Genomic DNA, 12,871 nt, shown 5'->3' with positions numbered 1-12,871 from the left:
TGGCCGCACTAAATAAAAAAAAACCTAAAAAGTAGCCTATGTGTTCTACCAGACTATGTTCTACATCTGTGCCAAACTTTATTAAGGTCCGTTGAACCGTGCCGAAGATATCTTGTAACAAACATCCGAAGGGTCGCATTTATAGTATTAGTAAGAAGTAAGATTGAAAGCGTATTCTAATTAATAACTGAATAAAAAAATGTTGTATTTTGAAGAGTATCGTACTTCATAATTATAGCCTCCATCACTTGTAGTAGAAGCTATAGTGCTTGGAATATTTCAATCGGTTCGCAAACACTCGTAATATTAGGTCAGTCACTTTACGCTCTATCAATTTATCAATTTAGATTTATTTACATTTCAGTATTTTTATTTAATAAATCGGTAGCTCGGGGTTTAAGCACTTGACTTATGATCTGCAGGTCTTGGGTTCAAATCCCGCCAAGTACCAATGCTTTTTTGGATTTACATATATACATTTATACGACGTTCTTACGGTGAAGGAAAACATCGTGATGCAACCTGCACATGTCTGAGAAGTGATTCTAAGGTATGTGTGAAGTCAACCAACCCGCACTGAGCCAGCGTGGTTGACTATGGCCTAGTCACCCCTAACTAAGGGTAGACTCCGAATCTCTCAGGGGGACGTGTAGTGACCTGATGATGACCACTTTATGTTAATGTTACATTAAATCCATTTCTAAAACAAATCGCTGTGATATATGTTTTTCTAAGCATAGACCGTTTAACTTGTCAGTCTTTTTCAAAAAAAACATTAATCATATCGTTTGACGTTACTAGAAAAGCTATATACGACGCGCTTTGAATCACAGATTTGGGGCAGCGTAAAAGTTTCGCGAGCTTTGTATTCCTAGCTTTAGTTATAAGAAACATAACAAGAATTCAAATAGATTGTTGCATGAATAATATATTAACATTTCTTAATTCAGAATATATTTCTAGTAGAATATATGTCGGAGGAAGCAATTGTGATTATATTTAAAGTAGGAAGTTATTAAGTAGCCATTGTCAACTGAATTACTGTTTAACGCATTGTGTGCAATGTTTAATGTTTATTGATATTGTAAAAGCGTCTAATAACTTTTAATTTGATCTTACTTTATAAGTTACGTTTTTCCTAGACTAAATAACATTATTATCGTTTTTTTAAGTAACAACCAATCAGAGCAGAGCACCTGGCTTGAGAGGGGTCGAGGCACACTCTTTATATAAGGCGTTTGGACAGTTGTTACGAAGATAGTCGTGAAGTGGAGACAGATCGAGTTGGGTCATTGTGTTTTGCGCTTGCACTTTACCCTAAATGACGCCCACCAAGTCCTCAACCATTATAGATGTTGAGAAAAGTGTTGGCACAAAATGAAAATCTACGGACACCTGCAGAAAACGGATGGCGCGCATTGTTTGAGGCGCAGCAAACCAGCATGCGGCTGCTCGTGGAGGCGCTATCCAACCCACCGAGAACGGAGGACAAGACCATCACGCTGCCTAAATTTGAACCGGAAGTAGCTAGATCGTTAAATTTGGTACCAGCAGACGAGCATGAGATTGAGATAGATGTGAAAGAGGTTAGAGAACAAACGCACGACTTGACAAAGCATGTTTTAATAAAAACAAGGCAAAAGTCCTATCGTTTTCTGTGGGAGATTACGTTTTAATAGAAAATCACGAACGGAATCAAACAAAATTAGATGCTAAATATAGAGGGCCCTTTGAGGTAATTAAAATACTGGATGGTGACAGGTATCATCTCAAAAGTTTAAGTTGTAATCGCACTTGCAAATACGCGCGAGACCGCTTACGCCCACTTCCCCATTCTTGTGTCCCAATCGAACTGGAACCGTGTTTCTCAGATGACTGATGGTAAGATTTTCGTATATTACCTTCTGTTCGAATGACTGATTATAAGTGTACTATCGTGTGATAAAAGCGAAGTAATTTTTTCTAAGGTATTTTAGTACTAAATAGATGGTTAAAGTTTGGCATAGTTTTGTTAGAGGCGTGGTGGCCATTGAAAGTGAAACTAGTTAAGGGCGAGGTGGCCATTGAAAGTGAAACTAGTTAAGGGCGAGGTGGCCATTGAAGGTAAACTAGTGGATATAAAGGCGAGGTGGCCATTGAAAGAAATAAGTTTTTCAAAAGGCGAGGTGGCCATATGGATGTTATTGTTATTATTAATTAATAGTGTGATTAAACTACGCACTTGAAGTAATGTGTAGCACTGAGGTTATTAAGGTTCTAATATTTTCTTAGTAAGGAGTGGCCGAACTACACCAAAATAATTTCAGATAATTATGATGCGCGGCCTTCAACATCACACGAGGGCGTGTGATTTGTCAGGACGGCCGTGTCTGAGGAAGCCATTGTGATTATATTTAAAGTAGGAAGTTATTAAGTAGCCATTGTCAACTGAATTACTGTTTAACACATACTGTGCAATGTTTAATGTTTATTGGTATTGTTAAAGCGTCTAATAACTTTTAATTTGATCTTACTTTATAAGTTACGTTTTTCCTAGACTAAATAACATTATTATCGTTTTTTTAGTAACAACCAATCGGAGCAGAGCACCTGGGGTGAGAGGGGTCGAGGCACCATCTTTATATAAGGCGTTTAGACAGTTGTTACGAAGATAGTCGTAAAGTGGAGACAGATCGAGTTGGGTCATCGTGTTTTGTGCGTGCACTTTACCCTAAATGACGCCCACCAAGTCCTCAACCATTATAGATGTCGTTGAGAAAAGTGTTTCTCCGACATATATATAATTATAATAAACAAAAGTGCTATTACATGGTTCCTTAGTTTAGTGAATACAAAGTTTAGTAAATTCGTGAACGCGGCTACTAGATTTGACACAGAAAGATGGAATTTATTAATATGCATTTTTTGCATGCTTTAATTACGCCATTGAATAACAGAATTTAAAACTTCCTAGCTGTCGCCCGCGAATCCGTCCGCGAGGGAATAAAAAAAATTGCTTATGTGTTCTTCCAAACTATGTTCTACATGTATGCCAAATTTCATCAAGATCCGTTCAGCCGTGGAGAAACCTTCAAACAAAAATCCATCCATCTATTTAAACATTTATAATATTAGTAAGATCTACAAATCTGAGTCGAGCGATTGAAATAGTTGATACGATATTTGTTACAGAAGTCGAGTGGAAAGCTGTTCAAACAAGGCAAAGTATCCAGGTCACCTTTTAGGTCAACTATTGGATGAAGCAAAGCGCTATCCGCATTCCCATTGATGTCAATGATGGATATTCCGCTATTTGAATTTGTACGCTGACTAATACAAATTGTTTAATTTACCGTTGGTTTCAGATACCAAAATTTCTATATAAAATAGATGGCAATCCCTGCCATCTTTGAGGAAACAGAAATAAAAATATGTCTTAAACAGGTATTATGATACACGTTAGTTAAATATTGTTATAGTTTTACACGTTAAAAATAATGATTTAATTATATATGCCAGCTTTTTCTACATTTCTTCGACCAAAGTACCGAATCTAAAAAAATACCAGAACAAAACATCAAGAACAATTCAGTGATTTCAAAAGATAAGAAAGGTTCTTTCGTATTGAATGGTAACATTCACAACATTTTCTGAACATTTGTGGGAAAATTCCTTTTACGATACTAAAGGTACAGATTCCAATATAAGAAATCGTAAGAATGCGTCCTTTGACTTAAAGGTCGTACAAATCTTATTAATGGTCTTGGATTTCTTAGAATTTTAAATAGAACGGTATCTGTCTATAGATGAATTCAATGGAAATGAGAAATTATTTGAACCCCTCAGCGGCTGACTTTTATTGACTACTAGCGATCGCTCGCGACTCCGTCCACGCAGAATAAAAAATCATAATTAGTCGCCTTTGTGTTCTTCCAGACTACGTTCTATAGCTATGCCAAATTTCAGCAAGATCCAGGCAGCCGTTCTGGAGATACCTTCAAATAAACCATCCATCCATCCACCTAAGCTTTCGGATGTACAATATTAGTAAGATGGATTTTATTACAAATTTCATAAAATATAAATGAAGAAACATATTTTTCTTAATAATACTAAATACCCGAGTTTACATTTCTAAAACATTAACATGAAAATATGTTGGAATTGAAATTTTAGTATTTAAAGAACAACAAATTAATTTTTTAACGTTTAATTATTATTATTATAGAAAACTAAAAATGTTTTATGAAAATATAAAAACAATGCAAACTCAAACACACAACAGACATGTGTAAACTCAAGGTGATATATGTCAAACAAACTTGACCATAATAAATTACAGCTCGGGCACACCTTTGCGTAGCGTGTTAGCGTCGCATTATGGGATTGTTTATCGAACAGAGGTGATAATTTTTCTGCTTATAGATTTGCAATGAAAATAATAAACATTAGTTAATACAAGGACTTTATAAAGAATACATAATACTACAATCCCGAGTTACTAATAGTGGATAGTCGCATTCTTCAGTGTTCAAAATTCACTATTTTGTTATATAATTCCAACATACTATTCTGAACGGACGTCCCAGAGTATACGGTAGTAAATATCCACCGCAGGGTAAACCAAACTGCATACCACATTCATCGTCATCAGCTCACTATAGTCCCTACCGAGGGGCTCGGAGCCTACCCTAAGTCACGGATGACAAGGCCATAGTCAACCACGCTGCCCCAGTGCGGCTTGATTTTTTTTTGCCGTCTCCATATCTTCCTTGCGTGGCAAGGATTTGTTTAATATTCTATTAACCATTTCCGATTTTTAGTGTATTCAATTTTCTTTCGGCTTAACCGTTTTGTTATTTACTTTTTACATTTTATATATAAAAGACTATCTCTGACCGACGGCATATCCGGGTTGTACTTAATAATTTGGGTTAGTTTAATTTTGAATTAATTTATAATAATTTGGTTAAGTTAATTTAGTCTAATTTAGTTTAGTTTAATTTGGTTTAGTTTAATTTAATTTATTACTCTAGTTCCATTTCTAATTTTAGCAATTTTTAGTACCGCGAGGCAGAATCGCTCCAGGTGCGGCCTGGAGTTCTTGTTTGACATTAAGTCCGAAATAGATGTTTCATTTATAATAGTTTTACTCCTGTGCTTACTTCCAGGTCGCATCTGTCGCGATCGTGTCTCGGGCATTCTAATAATAGATGTTGTATTGTTTCAGGTGTCTCCTGGTCGCACGCACACGCTGAGTCGTCCCTTAATTTATATTTGTGGAGATATGCGGCGAATCCTCCATGGCCGGCAAGTATCTGTGCCCATGCGGGCCCCCCTCTAAACCTTTAATAATTTTATAAGCGCCGATCACTACCGGGAAAAACAACTTAGTGACCGACGCTGTGGCCCCGTTAATGTATCGGTTGTTCCATTTCTGGAACACCCCCTCCCTTATCCGCCTTCTGGCATATGATAGTGGGCATATATCATATGCCGGGGCAACCCTAGTTTGTGCCGCCGCTAGTCTGGCCAATTCGTCGGTTCACTCGTTGCCCGGGATTCCGACGTGGGCTTTGACCCAGAAGAGCAGGAGGGTCTTACCACTCCCCTCTAACTCCCTAATATTCTTGCGAATATGGGTAGCGAGGGGGTGGCGCGTGTCCGGGTTCCGGACCAAGTCGAGCGAGGATCGCGAGTCGCTGAACACGGCCGTGCAGTCGAAGCCGCGCTAGACAGCCAGGTCCGTAGCCCTGGCTATCGCGAGCAGCTCCGCCTGGAAGACCGTGCACATCGGCTCGAGTCTCTTCCGCTTGTTTCGGATCTCGGACCCATCCCGCCAGTAAGTGTATGCAGCCTCCACCCCGTCAGCAGATTTACTCCCGTCCGTATAAATCTGGTGCACGGGGAGCTGCAGTTCTATGACAGTTTCGGGGTGCATATCCTCCAGACAGGTGTACTTGACATCTGGCTCACTGGCGGGATGTGGTGCATTCACGAATGCTCCACGCTCCTCCAGCTCGCGGGCATCAAGCTCCTCAATGGGTCGGCCCCTTTTACACTCGAACAGCCGGGCCGCCTCCCAGATTCGAAGATCGAGTGGGAGAAGGCCCGACAGAAGGAGTGCTGCATTGAGCGACACCGTCCGATGTGTTTTGGCAATCTTTTGCGCAAAGCCCATCTGGACGGTTGCGAGGGTCCTTTGCACAGAGATTTTCTCGGCGGCCTTCGCCCAGGCGCTCGCACCATACAATATCGTAGGCTCGACTACGGCAACATAGATCGCCCTGATAATCCCCGGGCACAGGCCCCACTCCACACGGGCCATCGTCGAAAATTTCCTATACAGGTTAGCGGCCTTACGGCACACATAGGCAACGTGGTTGTTAAAAGTGAGTTTATTGTCGACGATGACCCCGAGGATCTTAAGCTCGGTCACCATCGGAACGTCGACGTCGCCCATCTGCACGACCGGTGTGTCGAATTTAAGCTTCCGCGTAACAACCATCGCTTGCGATTTTTCAGCGGAGGATTTATAAATCCATCCTGACCCGGTGCCTTCTTAGGATTAAAGCTGCCCATTGCCCGGACCAGCTCCGCCCTGGTGATCGGGGGGTTGTCTGTATCATCGGAAAGACGCGTGCCTACCAGGTCCGCCCTGCCTCTAATGATGGTGTGAATTTCAGAATCCGCACCAACATCATCATCAGCGAAGAACGTCCTGACTAGCAACGCGACTGACTGATCCGGGCTCTGGACCACTCCATCCTCCACGAGAAGCTGGTCTTCGTGGTTACCAGACGCCGCTCTCATAACACGGTAAATGCCATCTGTCTGTGCGCTGGTGGCCCTTCTCTCGTACTCCGCTTTTGCTTCTAGGTACTCGTCCACGACGTGTTGTCTACGGCGCGGCGCGGCACAGCGGACCCTGCGGCGCTTCGTGTTAACGTCCCGTCGCAGGCGTTCGAGTTCGCCGTTCCACCAAGGTAAGCGCTTTTTTATTTTGGGTGGTTTGCGGGGTGGCATAGTCTCCTCACACGCTTCGCTTATACATTTTATATACTCTGAGACCTCTTGTTCTAATTCGATCTTTTCTGTTATTGTATTAATTCGTTCCAAAGTAAGTCCCCGAGTAGTTAACCCCGCGCATTACCTCGGTGAAACTGCCCCATTCCGCCTTTTTTGTGTTGAAGCGACGAGTGGTCCTTCGGGTTGTCCCTTCTGGTGGCGCTCTGAGACCCAGAACTACACGTATCGCTCGATGATCGGAGCTGGTGACGGAGTCGTCCACCCTCCATTCTCAGACGCTTCTCAACAAACCGTGGGTGCAGACGGTGACGTCGAGTGCGGCTTGGTTGACTTAACACATATTATTGAATTTATTCTCAGATATATGCAGGTTGCATCACGATGTTTTCCTTCACCGTAAGAACGACGGCTAAATGTACATATGTAAATCGGAAATCGAAAAACACATTCGTACAAGGCGGGATTCGAACGCTTGACCTGCAGATCGCTAGTCAAGTCCCTGAGTCACCGACACCTGAGTATACCCCATTGATACCGTCAAATTAACGTGGTACATGGCTATAATTCAATTTGTAGAAGGCCAAGGGCTAGTTTAAACGTGCTAATCAGACGTGACATCTTGTGCCTTAAAGGGTCTTGCTCTACTGACATACTGCACTCATTGTATTTAAATCTCTTTATTAAGTCGCTTCTAATAAGTAACTTACTATCAGGTAAATGACCGCGTATTTCGTAGTTACCTACGCTCTACAAATAAAGGAAAATAACTTTACAAACATAAAAAAACGATATTCCGAGTAGGAATTGCAACTCACTTTACGTCTTTCGTATTCGGTCACTGGAACAAAGGAACTGAAGAGTAATCGCAATTCACGAGCTCCCAGACACTCAACGTCATTCCATTCATCTATAAAGCACCGCTGCACTTTTTCGTTCACTCTTCGTTCGTTCCTTTTTTAAGCTACAACTGTATTTTGTACGCCGTAAATAGAATGCAAGCGCTTTTTCATAAAATTTGCATAATTGAAGAACATTTAGTCCTGCCTCTTGAAGCAATCGTAAATTAACTACAACGAAAAGGCTTGTTGCCGTTAATTTTCTGAGTATTTACACTTAATTTCATAGAAGCTTTTTAAATTAGTTTGCATGGATCCATGTGTAAGAGTTATGGGCAGGACTCAGTTAAATAAAGATTCAACATAATTATTCTCAAAGCCAACAGTTTATAATCAGATGAAAAATTGTGCGCTCTATTAGAAAAAATTCGCGAAATTAGAAAAAACACCGTTTTCATTATATAACTCAACATTATACTGCGCTTATTTTTTTATTGAAAACTTTTCACCGGCAAAGAAAAACTATATTCTGTCGGCGATAACATTTCCCTATTTTTAAACGGTATATTTCATTACCCCCGCAGGCAGTGGTCAGGGACGGGTAGGAATTGGGAGGTAGTGAGGGGGTAACCCCCTCGTACATCAGTTCATTTCACCTCCCCCAACGCAAGCGCGAAAATGAACGCCACTATCGTATACGCTTGTTTTGAAAAAGGGGGGAAAAATTCGAAGCACAACACCCGGTTATATCCGAAAATTAATTATAGTTTTGAATGGATCGCGTTATACTTTTTTCGGTGGAGGAGAGACTTTTTTATCCGCTTTTGTTACAAACGCGATGTGGATACATATGTATGTTCACATGATTACTTTTTAACGATTACGTTGGCTGAACGACATACAAAGTTTGTTAAATGTACTAAAATATATCTCAATAATAATTAGACCTATTAAAGAAAAGACAAGTTGAAATTATCAACACAAAAGGTAAAACTATCACTTGTATATTAAATGTATTTTTTTTATAATTTAAAATCAACATACCTAAAGAGCGCTACTGTTTCGTCTACTTTGATTAATTCAGCTATCATTAATGATATGACCTAACCATTTGACCTAAATCATACCAAAAAATAAACAACGGTCCAGCTAATTTATATTTTACTACAGCTCAAAAGAAATATTTGTTATAAATTAACGTCTTCCAACAATTTAATATATTTTAAAACTCCCATTTCAACCGATTAAGTTAAGCTCCATCTTACGGATCAAATCTAAACTACTACTGATGAAATTTTGATAGTGTTAGTTCACGCAAATCGCTTCAATTTGGCAATCAAAGGGTTATATGGGTACATTTTATAACCGATATTTATCCAGTTAATTCAAAAAGTTTAAATTTAATTATTTTCTATTAATTCAATTTAAAACAAAGGTATATTTTTAAAACACTGCAGTTTTGGCAAAAAATTATTATTCTAAATCTAATTGAAGTATTGTTTGAAACTATTAGTTTTCTTATGATAAATATGGTAGGTATATAAATAAAATTTTGGAAATAATCAAAACCAAAATGTATTTGGCACAAACAAATAAAATTCATTTATGCCAAGTGTTCAAACCTACTTGAATTGTGTTATGAATGCAAATCAATCGGATTCCGAAAAAAAAATAGGAAAATTGAAACAGTAATTAAAGCCAAAAAATATTTTTTTATTTCAATAAACATCTCAAAACAATGTCTAACAATTTCGTCCTACATCCAAACGTAGTCTACAAGAAACGTGTCTTCAAAGCTCGCGTGTAAAGAAGCGTCGAGTGCATTCTATTGTGGCAGCGATGCGTCCTCCCGATCTCCTCACAAACTGACTACCTGCAGTACCCTTCTCCTTGTAGGAACAGGCGGAACGCTTCCGCTATTTTACTTGGCTGTTCCTCTAATACCATTCCGCAGTCTGAGATGCTTAGCCAAGACGTCTTGGCAGGATCAAGGCGGCCGTTAAACGTCACCGTGTCTTCGACGTGCGGGGATAGCGCACCAGTCACATTCAGAACGGGCACCTTAATAGAATTATTGTCTCTAGATATACCCAAGTCGCTGCGACGTAGGTACGCATCAATAAACATCGCCAGATTGATCGGATTCACGTGGGAGAAACATTCCTTGTAAACTTGGGCTAGATCGTGATTGCGGTCGTCAGTGCTTCGGCCAAAATGATGCCACATTAGATAATCAACAGCGCTCTGAGTCATCCCATTTGAGCGAAGTTGTCTCATGTTTATTTTCTGATAAAGCCATTCCGTCCATCCGGCTTGGGTGGAAGTACAATTTATCAGAACCAGAGCATCGACTCTTTGCGGGCTGTTAACGGCATATCGAGCGAGAATGTTCGCGCCAGCACCGACACCGAAGCCGATGAACGATCTTATACCAAAATGACCCAACACAAAATCAATTTGTGAGGCCAGTTCATCCATATTAGGATAAGTGTAATCTTCAGGCAACGAATGAGCCCCTTCCTCTTGTCCGGGAGCGTTTATATGGTAGATACAAAACTTATCCAGTATCGGCCTCATTTCGACAAAATTAAAGAATGCCTGAAAATTCGCGGCATAATTAAGTCCAAGGTCATGGTATGTTATTATGGCTCGTTTGCTACGGTCCCCGCGGACCGCCACCAGCACTTCGCCACGCGAAGTTCTCACCCTCTCCTCCACGCATGCGCCGTCACTCTGCAATCGTCTATCCGATGGACTATGCAACTGCACACTCTTCAAATCATCCTCTAGATTATCAGAAGACATCATATTGAGTAGGGCGATGTTTTCTTGTATCGTTGTTGGCATTGTACTAATCGAAATTTACTCTTACCGGCTCTTAATGTTTTCTTGCTCGCCGAAACGTATCTCCCGTTTGATAATGTTAATTCTATTTTCACTGAGACTGTGTATTCATATATTACAGTCGCATCGATCAATTAACACTAATTATGATATTAGTAATATGTAGTGCTCTCACAGGCATTCATTACCATTGTTTTCGTTGATAAAATCGTTGTTAACTGTCACTTTAAACTCGTTTTAAATGTCACAATACATAACGTTTCGAGTGAGTAAGGTACGCGATATTCTTTTGTGAGGATATTGTAGGAAATGGTCAATAGCGTGTTGACCGTACGAACGTGTGCCCCGTCTTAGCGTCGGCTCGGCACTGCTCGGTAGTTTCCGCAGCCGGTCGTCGAGCGGAGCGGGGCGGGGCGAGAGCCGCGCATCGCTCTGGGCTCTGGGGGACTCGGTGACGTCGAGCGTGACTCGCTGCGCGTAGGCGTGGTGTTGGTAGACGATGAGTCGATTTCAGTTTCCTTGACATTTGTTTATGACTACCTCTGGCTGATATAACATCTAGATTATTTTTGGTAACTGCAGTTATATGATGAAACAAATAAACTTTAAATCAAATAATTAACTAGCCCAGGAAATACTAATTCAGTCAATCGTTTTCTAATCACTTCTACCGGCAGCGGTATTACTTGGTCAGCTTGACAGATAGAAAACGTTTATACTTTTACTTAATCTAATGAATGAGCCGCACTATATTCGAGAAAGAATTTCCCGGCAAAAACACTGGTCGCGTCGCGTGGCCTTTATATATGACGATAACACGTTCCTTACCTAGGTGTACCCCTTAACGTCATAAAACATAATCAAAGTTTGAGCCTTATAGGTATATAATAATATATATTGAAAATATTACGTTTACACAATAGTATATTTCAAAGATAACAATCAATTTGATATATAATATAATTCAAATGCGATGGTATAAACACTAGTTATTTCCGCTGTGCGTCCGTGAAGCAGGAACCGGGTCAAGGATTATAATACGCGTACTACCTACTATATTATTGGCTCAAGGCTTCCAAACGTATTGCAAAATCGTTACAATTTTTTCCCACTCATAATTTTAAACGGAAATAACCGATTCATAATATTTCAGAAAGTCTAAAAGATAATCAAAATCTAATCTAAATTAATTGTATAAAATAACTTTTTCTATAACTTTTTTAAGGATTTGCTTAAAATGGAGTGAATTCAACATTCATAACAAACTGATTCTATAAGGGTTCCGTTGTTTTCCTTTCGTGGTACGAAACCCTAATGAATCTACTATCGTTTATTTTCCTCACGCAATCGGGTAAAATGGCGCCGAAATAAAACGGCATAAAAAATATATGATACTCTTGTAATTGCCGTCAACATTGGAACTATGTCAAGCATAGATGAAGTGCAATTTACTCGCTTTATTTTACACTGTAAAAGTAAAACGCGACAAAAGTAGTGTAAAAATGGAAGCTTCCATACGAGTGCTTGTTAGCAGCAAAAGTGTGTTCCTGCAAAACATTATTATTGTCTGTGGTACAAGTCATGAACGCAAATAAAATAAGTATAACCACCATCATGACTATACACTGATTTAATTTGCATCGAATTAGTTTTCGCAAATCAAACCCAGAACCCTAAAATAATAAAACTACTTTTAATGTAAGACCCATTAATTACTGCTATATTTTACCGTGGGTCCCAACTACCGAAATATCAGAAAATTTTAAAATTATTCTTATTAGTATTCCGAAACCCTTGGCCTTTTATTTCAATATTTCTTACAAAAAACTTTATATAAAAACGCGATCTTAAACAACGCTATCATTTGCTAATAAAAATGCTAAGCTAGTGGACGGTGAGTGGACAGGTAGTGTTAGGAAGAAAATCCGACACTGTGTCGGTGTACTGGCGCAACACTAGCCTTACTAAAATGTTGACGTCTATGTCCCCTCACTAATCATTCTGACACTTGACGTGGTAACGAAAGCGCGCCATTTGCGCCAAAGGATTCTAACTAATAAATGTATTAATGTAGTAACTAAAACTATATGTAGCCTACAAGGGTCAAATGTCTGTACGATGAGTTAAATTGCTAAAAGACTTTACGATTTACAGTAACGCTCAACCGCAGTCGCTTATGAATT

At 39.7% G+C, this 12,871-nt stretch overlaps 1 protein-coding gene across 1 annotated transcript; it reads right to left on the bottom strand.

The window, feature by feature from the left end:
- Positions 1–9,536: 9,536 nt before the first annotated feature.
- LOC106119939 (protein NDRG3) lies at positions 9,537–11,201 on the bottom strand. The gene has a single exon (XM_013315065.1). It carries the CDS (start codon positions 10,689–10,691, stop codon positions 9,714–9,716), a length of 978 nt encoding a protein of 325 aa, XP_013170519.1. The 5' UTR covers positions 10,692–11,201; the 3' UTR covers positions 9,537–9,713.
- Between the last annotated feature and the right edge of the window lie 1,670 nt (positions 11,202–12,871).

The sequence above is a fragment of the Papilio xuthus genome, unplaced genomic scaffold (assembly GCF_000836235.2).
Source record: "Papilio xuthus unplaced genomic scaffold, Pxut_1.1 DF826961.1, whole genome shotgun sequence".
Classification (NCBI taxonomy): Eukaryota; Metazoa; Arthropoda; class Insecta; order Lepidoptera; family Papilionidae; genus Papilio; species Papilio xuthus.
The sequence above is the reverse complement of the archived record's forward strand: the minus strand, read 5'-3'. Positions and strand labels throughout refer to the sequence as shown.